The following is a 14630-nucleotide window of genomic DNA, read 5'->3' on the forward strand; positions in this document are numbered from 1 at the left end:
CACGCCGTGACTTATGAACATATTACGACAGGTTTGTTTCACTGGAGGGAGAAAAAAAACATTTAATGGTATAGAAACAAACGTGTACCAATGGTTTGCAATGGCCATGTCATTGTTTAACTGCTGATATTATGATTCTTTCAGATTCTCAGATTATTTAGCACAGCTTTACTGTTCTTCTTACATCTTGCATGATTATTTTCTTTTAGTTATTACACACTATTACTGTCATGTAATATACTGCATTAACACTGATTTGCCACAAACTCCAGCTCCACATTATTCCTGCTTTGCTGTTCTTCAAAGCTGATCAGTCCAGTGCAGGGGTGCCTGAACCTTTTTTTTTTAGGTCGAGAGCTACTTACAAAAAATAAAACTAGTCGCGAGCTACTTCTTCCCCCTTGTCCCCCTCCCAGTACATATTTAGCACATTTGAACACATCTATTGACACCCCTGGTCCAATGAAATCAGACTGTACCTTTTCAAGGAGGAAACCCCTTCCAATCACTCCCCAGAGTAGATAGCACATTTAACACATTTATTTAACATTATTTAATCATGCCATGTTAAATACTGTAGATACTGAGTTAGCTACAGTATACATGAGTGGGATTTAGCTTATGCGTTAAAAAATAATAATACAAAAAAACAATACATTTTCTGATTTCTTTGGCGAGCTACTTATTGATACCCCGAGATCTACCGGTACCCCCGAGATCTACCGGTACGTGTAGATCACGATCTACCTAATTGGACACCCCTGGAAATCAGACGGTACCTTTTTCAAGGAGGAAACCCCTTCCAATCACTCCCCGAGTGTTGCTCTCAAGTCTCCTGAGGCTGGGCATCCGTTTACCCAGTGTCTCCCTGACCTCAAGGCGTTTGAACTTTTGGCTATTTGCATAAACAGGTGCTGCACGGCGGATAAAATATTGCCCAACGATCCGAGCAAACACATAATCAGGCACGGAGGAGAAAGTATATCTGCAATCCCTCCAAGCTGTCCGTCTTACCTGAGTGCTGATGGAAGGCCTCCTTTGTCTCAGAAGAGGTGCAGAGGACTGAGCCAAGCGAGAGATGGATGAGAGAGAGTTTGCCAGTGGCTTAAATATCACCTCAACCCCCCCCCCCCTCCCTCCTTTATCCACTTACGTACACCCTGCTTCTGTTTCGCTATCCTCCCTCTTTCTGTGCAGGTGCTTTCTCTCTCTACCTCCCTCTCTCTCTGTCACACACACACACACACACACACACACACACACACACACGCGCGGCACGAAAGCTTGACCTCTGTGAGGAACCGAGCCTCTGCACATCATTATAGTAGGACCACAAAGTCTGATGTTATTGTCACAGTTTTATTTAATATTAGCCATTACACTTGTTACATTAAGCAAAAAACATGACACAGTTTTAAAGATGGGGGGGGGGGGGGGGGGGGACACATGACAGTGGGTTGAATTGAGTCAAATCGCTGAACACACACACACATACACACACACTACATTGTATGCCATGGCAAGTGATAAGCAGAGTGTATTAACCCATAGATAAATATGAAAGCCTACACACTCTTTAGGAATGCTCCCATAGATATATTTAATTATTAATCACAGTGACATTTCAACCCCTATGAGCCTTCACCAGGATGCACGCGCGCGCACACACACACACACTTATGTTATATATCTATTACACATATATACTTATGTTATATATCTATTACACAGATATACTTATGTTATATGTCTATTACACACATATACTTATGTTATATATCTATTACACACATATACCTATTGGGAGCATTCTCAACACAAGACTTTATCTTGATCTCATGGCTAGAAATGAATCAGACTATTGTGTGGCAGATATGCTGGCTGCAACACTCCCTGTTGCAAATGTGCTCGAGTACCAGCATTTTCTTCACCTGTTTGCAGTACAAGATGGGTGGGGTTTGCAACATTGGACAGCAATATGTGCCAGAAAGTACAGACTCTATAACCTCGTTCAGTTTTCGACGACTGACAACTTATCTGACACATCTGCTATTTCAAGTGGGTTAAAGGAAAGGATTACTTGTGGTAAAAAAATATTAGCAAATACTGGCTGACCCAGATTTGTTTAATCCAACAAAGTCTCACAGAAAACTGTAAAATAGCAACGTTTTGGACCAACATTGGACCTATGTTACAATTTCGGCTCCAAAATTGTAAAATGGTAACGGTTTAGGGTTAGGGTCTGGGGAGAGGTTAGGTTTAGGGTCTGGGGAGAGGTTAGGTTTAGGGTTAGGGTCTGGGAGAGGTTAGGTTTAGGGTTAGGATCTGGGAGAGGTTAGAGTGGTCCGTGGGGTCGGAGACCCCCGGAAAAAAAAACGTTACCATTTTACAATTTTGGAGCCGAAATTGTAACATTGCAATGTTGGTCGAAAACGTTGCTATTTAAAAAATAAATTGGAGACTGGGCTAGTTTAATCTAATATCCAGGAATCACTTGGTCGTGCAAGTCAAGTAATTCTTAAAGCAGGTCAATCATTTTGCTGTTATTTCTGGCTGCGGACTAGGAAACGGTGCAGATTCCGCATAGTTCCCATGACAGATGTGTAAAGCCTAGCGTGGAGAAAAGTGATAGATTGTGCACTGTGTTTAAGCATGCCTATAGCCTATGGGAAAAATGAACAAGGTATGCAGCCTGTCAGTGTATATACAAGATGCAAGCGCCTGAGGCCTATGTGTACATAGTGAGCAGGCCGGCCGGCTGTAAATGCTGCAATACAGTGATATGTATTTCACAGGAAGTACCATGATAAGAAAAGTATTTTGCTATAAAATGGGATATAGGTGTTAATAAAAAGTGGAATCATTATATACTCTAAATGATTAGAAAAGTCCCATGAGGCTCTATTGTGTGTTAGTAATAACAATAGATCATGCAAAAAAAAAAGAATGCAATGTACTGTGAGTATTCTCTATGCTGAAAGCTGAGTGGAGTTGTAGATGACAGTATTTACAATGGGAGTGTCGCAGTGAGGCAAGGAGACCACATGACTCAGGTTTATTTGTCTTGCCCGTTTGCCAGTGAGGAATTTGCAGTGCCAGGTGCTGTTACAACGTTACAATGCCAGGTGCTGTTACAACGTTACAGTGCCAGGTGCTGTTACAACGTTACAGTGCCAGGTGCTGTTACAACGTTACAGTGCCAGGTGCTGTTACAACGTTACAATGCCAGGTGCTGTTACAACGTCACAATGCCAGGTGCTGTTACAACGTTACAATGCATACTCGTATGGGAGCATGTTTGACAAAACATGTGCCTTAAGACCGAGCAGCAGGCCAGCTACTACGTAGCAAGGCATGCAACATGAGCCTTTTTCTCATAGCTGCATTATTCATGCTAAGACAATTTACAAATCATTAAATTCTAATTAATTGTTTGCATATATAATGTGACAAATAACTAGGTTTCCTTGAAACTTCAAGTAATCTCCATAGTGGTCAAATTGAAGAAGAGTTATGTAAATATAAAACACTAGCACAACGTTAAGGCCATGTCAAGCTTCAACGACCGCTATAAAGGTAATACACAGGTAATATCTGTCAGATCCGTTACTGGTTGCATGCAATATTTTGTGCAATAGCATGCTGTTAAATATCACACAGTATATAGAGTCATCATCTGATGGCTCAGAATTCTATTTGACTTTTTTTAAGACCCCAACCTCTGACGGCCAAATGCGCCCTGTGATACTGCCACCTTGTCTTACATTAAGATCAGTGGAGCCCAGGATTACTTTCATGTAATTGTTTCTGTCCCAGGGTGTGTTCCCCATCAAATGTCTAATCCAGTAGTTTCCTAACGCCTGGAAGCAGGGATCCAGTTGCAGGTCAAACAGGTTCTCCCAACTGTATAAGGGCGTGACGGACAAACAAATACGTAGGCTAAGCCTGACCAACTGGTGCTAGAACCAGAGGAAGACGACATGCCTGACCAACTGGTGCTAGAACCAGAGGAAGACGACAAAGCCTGACCAACTGGTGCGAGAACCAGAGGAAAACAACATGCCTGACCAACTGGTGTTAGAACCAGAGGAAAACGACATGCTTGACCAACTGGTGCTAGAACCAGAGGAAAACAACATGCCTGACCAACTGGTGTTAGAACCAGAGGAAGACGACAAAGCCTGACCAACTGGTGCTAGAACCAGAGGAAGATGACAAAGCCTGACCAACTGGTGCTAGAACCAGAGGAAGATGACAAAGCCTGACCAACTGGTGCTAGAACCAGAGGAAGACGACATGCGACTTTTAAAAAAAAACGTTAAGAGCACAAGGCTCAGGTTTCTGCTGAGACCTTGTTTGACCGCTCCACCTACGCAGTGCTACTGCAGGTGCTGTCTGCTCCAGCTCCTGTATAGCTCAACCTGTGGAGCACGACTAATACAACGCCATCGTTTGGAAGATGAGGATGGAGCCCCCCGGGGCCCGCCCATAATCAAAACAGAAGGCACTGAGTGTTCGCCGAGTGACATCTGCTATGAGTTTCTTGACATGTCGGTGTTCCTTTTCGTGCCCTTTCCTACCAATTCTAATCCAGGTGGATTGGGTTGCATGGAGCACTCCCCCTGGCTGGCCTGCCTCTCCGGTCACCAAAGCCCACTCCCATGTGTCTATTTTGGGCTCCCTGCTGACCATAAGGCCTCTCTGGTATGGATTCCATCCCAGCCCAAGCATTCAATTATTTAGCCAAGGGCCATTATTAGGACATCCCACACCTGATCGTGCATCTCCCAATCCACGGCTGACTAAGACGGAAGAACATCTAGAGTCCAGATGATCTGACCCTTCCTGGGAACTACAGAGAGAGAGAGAGAGTAGACTAGACAAGAGAATGAGAGGAGAGGAGAGGAGAGGAGAGGAGAGGAGAGGAGGGGAGGGGGGGGGGCATAGAGTAGACTTATTAAGATGAGCTGAAGTAACTCAATCCTTCAGCAAAACAAAATCGTTTATTGTCAACGCCAAGTCGGCTCCACAGCAGTGTGAGGTGTGAAGAGTGGGAGGGTGTAAACTGGAGATGGTCTCATTTTGACAGACAGATTTTCATGCAGCCACGTCGTTAGTGCTAAGCCAGGTGAATAACGCCATGCTAATGAATGTTTGAACAGCGACCTGGCGAGGCCTGGCCTACGTGCATACAGTGGAATGTATAGTGTGGGGTTGCATGACACAACTGTGAAAAGCCATCTGAGGCGTGGAGAGACTAGACCCAGGTAGAGGAGAACGTGAGAGAGGGGAAGGTGATGTCAACCATTGGGGCCTTGCTGCAGTGGTGTGTTAGAGTAGTGACACAGTGGTGGCAGCAGGGACATCATAATAATAGTGTCATACTTTGCAGTGAACCTTCACAGGGACATGGCCGTGCACACTGATAGTGAATGTCTGCATGCTATCATAGTATATCATCGTATTGAGGTAAGTGTGCTATATAGTGGGGATGTACATACATAGCCTACATATCAACATAGTGGTAAGTACTGATACAAAAATGCAATCATTCTAGTGTCATATATATCATATATTTTGTCAAACATAAAGAATTTGTTTTCTTTGGAACTGGGTTTTTGGGTTTGGCGTTGAGTGTATTCTATTTCCAAATTGTGTGTATTTGGAGAAAAACAAACATTGGTAGTGTTTTCAGCGACTTCTTTTGGCACCCGTTCTGCTGTGTTGGGTGTAGTGTTGAATGTAAACCTGTAGTGTGGTGTGGGTGAAGGAATCTATTGTCCCCTATGTGGTGGCCTCCTCTGTCTTCTTCTCCCCCTCTTCCTCTGCAGCCGGCTGCTCCTTCACCTCCTCCACCTTCACTGCTTCCTCCACCGTCTCCTCCTCCTTTCTCGGTTCCTCTGCTGCCGCGGCTGGCGCTGCTTCTGCTGCTGCTGGCTCCTCCTTGGCCGCCTCCGGCTGCGTCTCTCCCTCTGCCTTAGCTTCTACCTTTGCCTCCGGTGTCGCCTCTGGTGTCGTCGCCTCCTCCTTCTCCGGGGCCGGGGGGGCGCCCTCCGCCGCCGGCGCGGCGGCCGCTGCGGGCTCGTCTTTGGCGAGGCACCGCTGTTGGCTGAGCGAGGTCGCCAAGTAACCCACCAGCTTCATGTACTCCTCGAAGCCCACCCTGCCGTCCTGGTTCTCGTCCAGGCCCTGCCCCATCTCCTTCACCGCGTCTGAGCTGTCTGCGTCCTGCAGTTTGGCAGACAGAAACCACCGTGGGTGACAAACAAGCACCAGGATGAGTTGCACCGTAACTCTACCTTGGAATCTCACCGGTGAAATCACCATGCAAGATTAGTAACTGACCGTCTATCAGCGGCTCTCTTTACATTATAGTACTGATGACTGTCATTCTATCATATCAGATCACATTCCCTATTCACGTCTATTACACCCGCATTTGGTCACGGGTTCAACAACACTCGTCGGCCCGTGGCCCGCGCACATACGAGGAGGCTATTGTGTTCTCTCGGCGCGGCGGTTATATAATATGAGCCCTCGCTAATATTTCAGAGAGGTTAACTGAAAGATTGATCCCAACCGTCATGATGTTGCCGAGCTGGCTCTTGACGAGCTTCTGGAAGTCCTTCCCTCCTAGGCTTTCCTTCCCCTTGGCCGACTTCACGAAGACCTGCACCACGGTCTGAATGGCAGCCTCCATGACTCCTCTCTCTGGGGAAGGGGACAGGTCAAGAGGAGGGAGAGGAGGAGGGGAGACAGAAGAGTACGGTGTGTATGTGAGCACTTGTTTGTGATAGGTAGATATAGATAGATAGATAGATAGATTAGATATATGGATGGATGATTAGATAGATAGATACATGTAGATAGATAGATGATAGATAGATAGATAGATAGATACTAGATAGATAGATAGATAGATAGATGATAGATAGATAGATAGATAGATAGATAGATAGATAGATAGATAGATAGATAGATAGATAGATAGATGATAGATAGATAGATACTAGATAGATAGATAGATAGATAGATAGATAGATGATAGATAGATAGATACTAGATAGATAGATAGATAGATAGATAGATAGATACTAGATAGATAGATAGATAGATAGATGATAGATAGATAGATAGATAGATAGATAGATAGATAGATAGATGATAGATAGATAGATACTAGATAGATAGACAGACAGACAGACAGATAGATAGATGATAGATAGATAGATAGATAGATAGATAGATAGATAGATAGATGATAGATAGATAGATACTAGATAGATAGATAGATAGATAGATAGATGATAGATAGATAGATACTAGATAGATAGATAGATAGATAGATAGATAGATAGATAGATAGATAGATAGATAGATAGATAGATAGATAGATAGATAGATAGATGATAGATAGAGAGAGAGAGAGAGAGAGGTGGATAATACATGAGTTTCAGTGAGTCACAAACAACAGAGCCTGACGGGCATGATTGCTAAACTCGCTCACGGCTGCTGTGAAGGAACAAGGTTAGCAGAGGAGCCTAAGTCAAAAAGCACACAACTGATAGGCAAAGTGGCCCAGTGGAAAATGAAACAGAGGACGTCCTCCACGTCCCTCCCTGTGAGAGGCCGCGGTCGTTTCAGGTGTTGAGCGAGTCCCGAGCCGCGGCGGCCGAGGGACGGACAGTGACGTGAGATACATCAAGAGGGTGAGAGGGAGTCTGATTGAGAGACAAGCTGCGATGCAACAATGGAAGTTCTGATCTTTGATAGGTCATCTGATCTACTGACGCTACCAACGCGACTGCGCTTCGGATTACCCACGGGATTACCTAGCCCGCACTGTCTGTGCTTCTCTCTCTCTCTCTCCTTTCTTAACCTCTCCCTCTCTCTCTCTCTCTCTGTCTCTCTCTCTCTCTCTCTCGCTCCATGAATCTATCTCCCTCGCTCAGTGACACTCTCTCTTCCTCTGTCTGCCACTCTGCCCCCCCACCCCCCCTGCCTTCACACTGTCGTATCCTCACGCGCACACGTGACAATGAAACGCTATATGGATTCTCAGTATTGCATTATGCCTGGCGCTTATATAATAATTCGAAACATGCAAGTCTATTTATGAGTCTAACTAGAAGCGATAGGGTTCCCATTAGGCGCGACAGATCGGGATGTCAGATACCCTCGACTCTGCACAAATGCATACCACTGGTGTGTGACACATCCTGACAGGAATCCCCTTCATCGCTGTCTGTGAAGAAGAACCTGAGACAGGAATGTACAGGCCGACTCCCGCTCTAGTTTGCCCCAAAGCGGTGAGAGGTAACACGTTCAGTTTGTAAGGCGACCACACTCGTCTGTCAGCTTCGGCATTCAAATTGCGACAGAGCAAACAAGCTTAACTCCAGTGGGAGAACACAGCGCGCCTCCTCGTTTCAACAGGATGTACGCTGTTGCTCATGTCAGTCAGTACATGACAGGGATCGGAGTGGCCGTTTCGCAAATGAATCTCTCAACGGCTGCAGACATACATGTCACACTCCATCACCCTCGGACCAGCTCTGTCCCCCCCCCCCCCCCTCCCCCTTACTGCAATCACCACAGGCCAATGGCCAATTAGGGAACATGCCTGTTAGCCTAATTATGCCACGGGGGAGAGATCTGACACAGGAGTGTAGGGCAATTAAAGTTTAAAATTTCATTGGGTCCCTGTCACACATTTGTTTCCTATCCACCACAACTGGTGCAAAATGTCCTTTTCTGAACCACAAGTTTTGCACGCAGGCCCACACACACTATAAGGCTTTTTACATGACTGCCATGATTGGCAACTTTAATCAAGCAACAGTGATAATGTAATACATGTGGGCTGATAATATTATGTGATGTCATCATATCACATTATCACAAATGAAAATGTTCCCTCCCTACAAGTCATATTTGGTGTCAGGGTACACCCCACCCTACATGGTCAAACATAGGCCAGTCAGGTTCTCCGCGTGATGTCCGGCCGGGGACCACCGGGGGTCCTTGAGGGAGTTCCAGGGGATCCCCAGCCAGCGAGTTGATAAATGATTAAACTTCATCATTATTTAATTTACAAGAAGTTAACAGCAACACAATCGAATAATTGCTATGTTGAGCTTGGTTTCCATGATCTCCAGGCAGGCTACACTACAGACAGGCTACCAGCATTTCTGGATGAAATCATATCTAATAAAACAAATATTTTCATATTTGGGTCCGAGACAAAATCTCATCAATCGTATAGCTTTATTATGTGGACTAGATTAGAGTCCTTGTGGTAAGGTTGAGAATCATTGACGGAGGGGACTTCTCCCTGCAGCTGGTGACACACCCTCAGTCCATACACATCAGGCTTGAGTCCTATATCCAAAGAAATACCCAATTTTCGAAAAAGAAATGTCGGCTAATCTTGGACATTGACATTTCTGACAATTCTCACATTCATTATTTTGCTTTTAGTGACCTCTCTGCTTGACATTTCTCAACACGCACTAATTTGGACAAACGAATTGAAACGTTGCACACGACGACTCGCGTGACAGTTTCATCTCGCCGCCCTCTCTCAGGGTTACAAGAACAAACCAATCCCGGTTATTTGTCTTAAAAGGTCCCAAAAAAACAAAAAAAAACAATCACGCAAATAATTAAATATATGCAACCAGAGGTTTCCCGTTTCCCTCCAGAGCCCAAAGGAGATTGAGTGTTGCGTTTCCAAATGGGCGAATGTGATACGGTATGTGCGCGCAGAGTAATGACAATACTACCGCTCGTGTGGCATGAAATATTAACAGAGGAACAACAAGTTCTGTAAAGTGTAAACTACATACAGTGAGCAGGCTTACAGTGTCTGTCTTTCATCCAACATGTTACAGCAGCTAGGTTTGAAAATACAGACGACAATGTTTTAAGTTAATTGTGTTAATTAATAGGCTATAGGTTATGGTTACAAAAGTTGGTTGAAACCCCCCCCCCATTAGGTAATGGCTAAATGGTATGAGTGACAGTTCTACAAAAATGCACTCTGCAAGCCAAGTTGTCAGTCGTCTGGGCCGTACTTGTTCGACTATTATGCACAGAATTGTGATTGTGCGCAAAGTTGCGCCATTACGCGCGGAGCTGATGCCCACGCATTCATGGTCCTGTGCACGGTCACTTCAATTTTTGATGGGCTATTTGTAATGAATCTGCAACTTGACAGCTGATGATCTACACCAAAATATCAGATATCTTTCCGAGGGAAAGCATATGACAACTAAAGAATGATAAACAGATAAGCTTTTAGCCGGTAGGCTATATAATAGTAGTTGCCAATTAGTCGCAAATTACGCGTTTTGAAGTGCAACACGAGCCTAAAAAACTTCTGAGGGCTGGAGTCACTGAAACCGTCCCGCTGCAGTCAGACCGTAGCTGTCTTGCAAGAGTATAGGCTATATCGAAACGTGGCATAAACGAATAGCTATAATTGAGGAGAACCCCGTAGGAAACCAAAAGGACGGATGTAACTCACCGTATACAGTCTGCAGGACAATGGAAGTGTACAAATGTGCCCAAATGTGTGTTTCTTTCTGCCCTCTTCTCCGCCTTTCTACGCTGCTTTGAGAGCAGAGAACTTGCCAAACTAGTAGGACTGCAGAATCTCTTCCGTGATTTCTTTTTTTTTTCTCTCCTTAAAACTTTTCCCCCTGACAAGTCAAAGGGCGTGTACCTGGAACAGTGGAAGAGAGAGAGAGAGGGGGAGAATTGGGAGCGTGGAAGAGCACAGCCATAAGAACTTGTATCATTCAAAATCCTTTGTTTTTCGTTTTGTTTTGTTGCAATTCTATTTGGCGTGGTGGTCCAAGTGGTTCACGTCATGTGTGATGTGGACAGTTTCACGCCGGTTGTCCAGGCTGTGTGTGGCTTGACAGGGCGGGAGGGAGTGGGACTACTCGGACGTTCCACCAGTTTTTAAATTGTTTCACTTTATTGGAATACACACATCATGCATTCTTTAAGGGTGGAACTCTGAAATGGAAAATGTCCCAGTCTTCACAACTTTGAGATGCCACAAAAAAAATCACATTTCTTCCATTTTACACCAATACATGAATAAAGTAATACTTTTCAACTTCAGAACAGTTAAAGTGTTTGACTGAGTGGGTGTCAGTCCTTTGACAGTGACACTTTTGACTGAGAGTGATTTTCTTTAGTGCAATGAAAAAACAAGCAATGAACCCAGTGTGTGAGTCAAAAGTGGTGTGTAGAGGTGGTGAAGGAGCTTTGTTGGACTTCAGTTTGGACCTTCAACTCTTCACACAAGTTCGAAATTCCTCCAAAGATGACATTTCATTAGTGGTGCTGGTGGATAAGTGAAATAAAAAAAATACTTTACGCATGAAGACCTGGGAAGGCTCTTGGAATCAGCAGCATAATGGACCTGTGTGTGTATGTTGTGATAGTCAATTTTTCTATTACAGTGTGTGTAGGCCCTTGGCTATACTAGGTAATACCATGCTCTGTCAGTTTGTGTGTCACATTGTTGCCAGTGACTCATTTGCCCCGTGGGCCGTGGTCACACCCACAGTGGCACCTGTGTTTAATTTGGATGCAAAGTCCACATTTAATTTCTTACCTGCTGCCCAGTGAGTTGAAAAATTAAGCGTATAGGCTAATAAAACAGCTGGTGAACAAGCCATGACACATACCGCTCTGTCTAGACATCTGAACTGGGAGGAAGTGCTCATAACACTGGGATTACATTTACCAACTGAACACACACATTGTAAGCAAACTACAAAGTGTCAACCCGTGCAAAAACAATAAGTTCTCCCAAACACAATGGGGTGTATTCATATCCCCATTACATATACTCCTCTCAGACCTCACTGACAGTGAGGACCAGGCTATACCTTGGCATTACTGCAGCTTAACGCCTGGACAGGCAGCTTTGTTGAGGCATTATGAAGCCCTATGGAACAAGATATGGTCTGGATGGTGTAGTTGTGGGAGCAGTAATGCATATAGGATTACGAGTCAATTGTGCCGTTAAACCACAGCTATACAATACGCTCCCCGCTCAAATGTTGCTCGCTGGACGTCATATAATGTAGTCAATGAACGACAGGACACAAAGGCTTCAAGACAATGGGGGGACTTTAATTCCAAGTTTGCTGCATTCAACGGATGGTTAACTAAAGAGTAACACATGTGGCACTGACAGATTAAAGAAATAAAATGCCTGCGGAGGTTGGAGTTGGAGAGCTTCATTCAGTGGGCTGGTGTTGCACAATCTGTAAAAAAGCCACAAGTGAGAGTGGAGGCAGAGAGATCTACTGAGTGAAACCCCCCCTGCTTGGAGGCAGAGAGATCTACTGAGTGAAACCCCCCTGCTTGCTCGCCAGTTTCCCAATCAGCTGCCAGAACTCGAGGAACGTCAGCTCCCCGTCGTTGTTCTCATCCAGGGAGCCCATGAGCTGGTCGATGGCTGCGGGGTCGCTGGTGTTCTGCGGGGCAATCACAGAGAAGAGACCAGAGTGATATGCACAAGCCCACCCTGGTGTCCAACCACACACACACTGCTCTGCAAGACCGGACTGCCCTGCCATCTAATGGCTGAATATAGTACTAAATACAACTGAGATACATACAGCCCCCAACAAATAATAAGTTCACACTTCATGAAGTCCTTGAACAGTTTGGATGGATAACGATAGATAACGGTGCTGTTAGAACTGCCACAAAAAAAGCCCCACAGGAACCACGTGGAGTGTGAATCCACCCAGGGATTATGTCTGGAATCACCCTGCAGCCAGAGGCAGGTTATTATGAGACAAAGGGCCCCTGGACACGGATACCTACAAAGGCCCTGAGGCACAAGTACACAGAGGCAAATTGCACAATATGACCTGAATCTTAACACACTTTCAAGCCAACAAAACAAATGCTGAGGTTATTAGGTCAAGTTAGTGACGGCATCATATATCAGGCTCTGGGCTCAGGGCCCGAGCATTGGAACCCCTGGGCCTGTGCCCGGTTGGCCCGTTCCGCAATCTATATCCATGACTGCAGTCATATCTTAGGTAAACCACTGGATATCTGAAGATAGAAATCAGCTGTAGAAGAGGATAAATAAAAGGAGTATCTGAAGATAGACATCAGCTGTAGAAGAGGATAAATAAAATCAAGTTGTGGGATTTACCTTGACAAGGTTAGGTAGCTGAGAGTTCACCAGGCTGTGGAACTCCTCCTTGCTCAGGGTGCTGGAGGATCCATCCTTCCCAGCGTACGTCTTGAACTGAGAGACCAGGGTGTTGATGGCGTCTTCCATCGTGACTTGTGTCGAGTGTAGAGACGCTGCCTGGAAACAAAACGAGGAGAAGAGAAGAACAGCTAAAGACACCAACATCCGTCTTCCACACAAACGTTTACACGTGAATCGTAGAATGGGCAGTGCACAGTAACGGAGCGTGGAGGCCCGGCGGCGTCTCACCTGTTGCGTTTGGTGCCGTTTGAGCAGATACCAAGAACCTTGTCTCTCCACTCTACAGCTCACCTGTCCTTATATCCTCTCCATCTCCTTTCATGGATGCAGACATCAGCGGAAAACACTCAGATACCCTCTGCTCCCCCATCCAGCAGAGGATGCTTATCTCAGGCCAACTTCCATCACACACAGGTACACACACATACACACAGACACAGACAGACACGCACGCACGCACACACACACACACACACACACACACACACAGGCATTTTGTCCTACAAAGGCCACTCTAATCAAGTGACTGAATCAAGCAGGATAAGCAGAAAATCCGTTTATACACAACACGCCTCAAATAATAAGGCAGAAAATACTGCCTCGTCGTGTGTACTTCTGTTTGAGATGTTTCTACTCCTCCTGATCTGTCATGAGACATCGGCACATGGCAGTCATTTCAATAACTACCAAAATGATCTAACCCTTTAACCTGCCTTGACCCGATGTGACGTCCCTTGTGAAAGTCGTCCTATCCTACATCTCAAGGGGATAGCGTTGGGCATCCAGAACCCGGTTTCAAAATTCCGATTCCAAAGGAATCGAAGCTCCAAAGGAATCGAAAAGGAATCAAATTCGATTCTGCTTATTGATTCTTAAACAAATTTTGCATGCTGAACATACTTGAAATCCAAGTTCCCACCCGAACATAAGTGGACACGAACCGCTACTTAAAGTGTTAATTTTAGAATTGTACGCACAACATTATAAACTGTTGATTTTTACAAAAGTTCATAATAAACATCAAGCAATATTATAATATTAATATGACCCAATAGAACTTCTGCATTGGTTTAAAAAAAATCTCTCTGTGAAATAAACGTGATGTGACCTGTTTTGACCCCAATCCCTCAAAGAATTGCAAATGAACCGGATTCGATAAGCAGAATCAGAATCGTTCAAATCCAAATGATACCCAACCCTACAAGGGGACCTGCCAGGCAAAATAAAGGTTAAACAGAGTAAAGACATACATCTCTCTGCCACCATACTGAAATGTTTGGGCTATGATCCTTCTGGTGACTCACTTTGTCTGTAGAATGTAAGGAATGATGACATGCTCTCTGCGTCAGACTGGTACCAGTCATGACTG

At 44.9% G+C, this 14630-nt stretch overlaps 3 protein-coding genes across 4 annotated transcripts in view; all 3 read right to left on the reverse strand.

The window, feature by feature from the left end:
* The window catches only part of s100s (S100 calcium binding protein S), a 3792-nt gene extending 2724 nt beyond the window's left edge, over positions 1-1068 (reverse strand). Inside the window, exon 1 of one of the 2 annotated variants that reach the window (XM_083646507.1) lies at positions 1015-1068. The gene's annotated coding sequence lies outside the window, so the exon portion shown is untranslated. The remainder of the gene's footprint in view (positions 1-1014) is intronic. The other variant, XM_083646506.1, reaches the window with a different exon arrangement.
* A 287-nt stretch (positions 1069-1355) lies between these two features.
* s100u (S100 calcium binding protein U) lies at positions 1356-10640 on the reverse strand. The gene is made up of 3 exons (XM_083646504.1): positions 10529-10640; positions 6581-6711; positions 1356-6228 (listed from the first exon to the last, which is right to left on the reverse strand). The coding sequence occupies exons 2-3, from the start codon at positions 6698-6700 to the stop codon at positions 5785-5787; spliced, it is 564 nt and encodes a 187-aa protein (XP_083502630.1). The 5' UTR covers positions 6701-6711; positions 10529-10640; the 3' UTR covers positions 1356-5784.
* Positions 10641-12135: 1495 nt separating this feature from the next.
* On the reverse strand, positions 12136-13522 carry s100a11 (S100 calcium binding protein A11). Its single transcript, XM_083646513.1, has 3 exons — positions 13490-13522; positions 13199-13357; positions 12136-12503 (listed from the first exon to the last, which is right to left on the reverse strand). Exons 2-3 carry the CDS (start codon positions 13325-13327, stop codon positions 12369-12371), a joined length of 264 nt encoding a protein of 87 aa, XP_083502639.1. The 5' UTR covers positions 13328-13357; positions 13490-13522; the 3' UTR covers positions 12136-12368.
* Positions 13523-14630: the final 1108 nt, after the last annotated feature.

Source organism: Poromitra crassiceps, assembly GCF_964638095.1.
Source record: "Poromitra crassiceps genome assembly, chromosome: 11".
NCBI lineage: Eukaryota > Metazoa > Chordata > Actinopteri > Beryciformes > Melamphaidae > Poromitra > Poromitra crassiceps.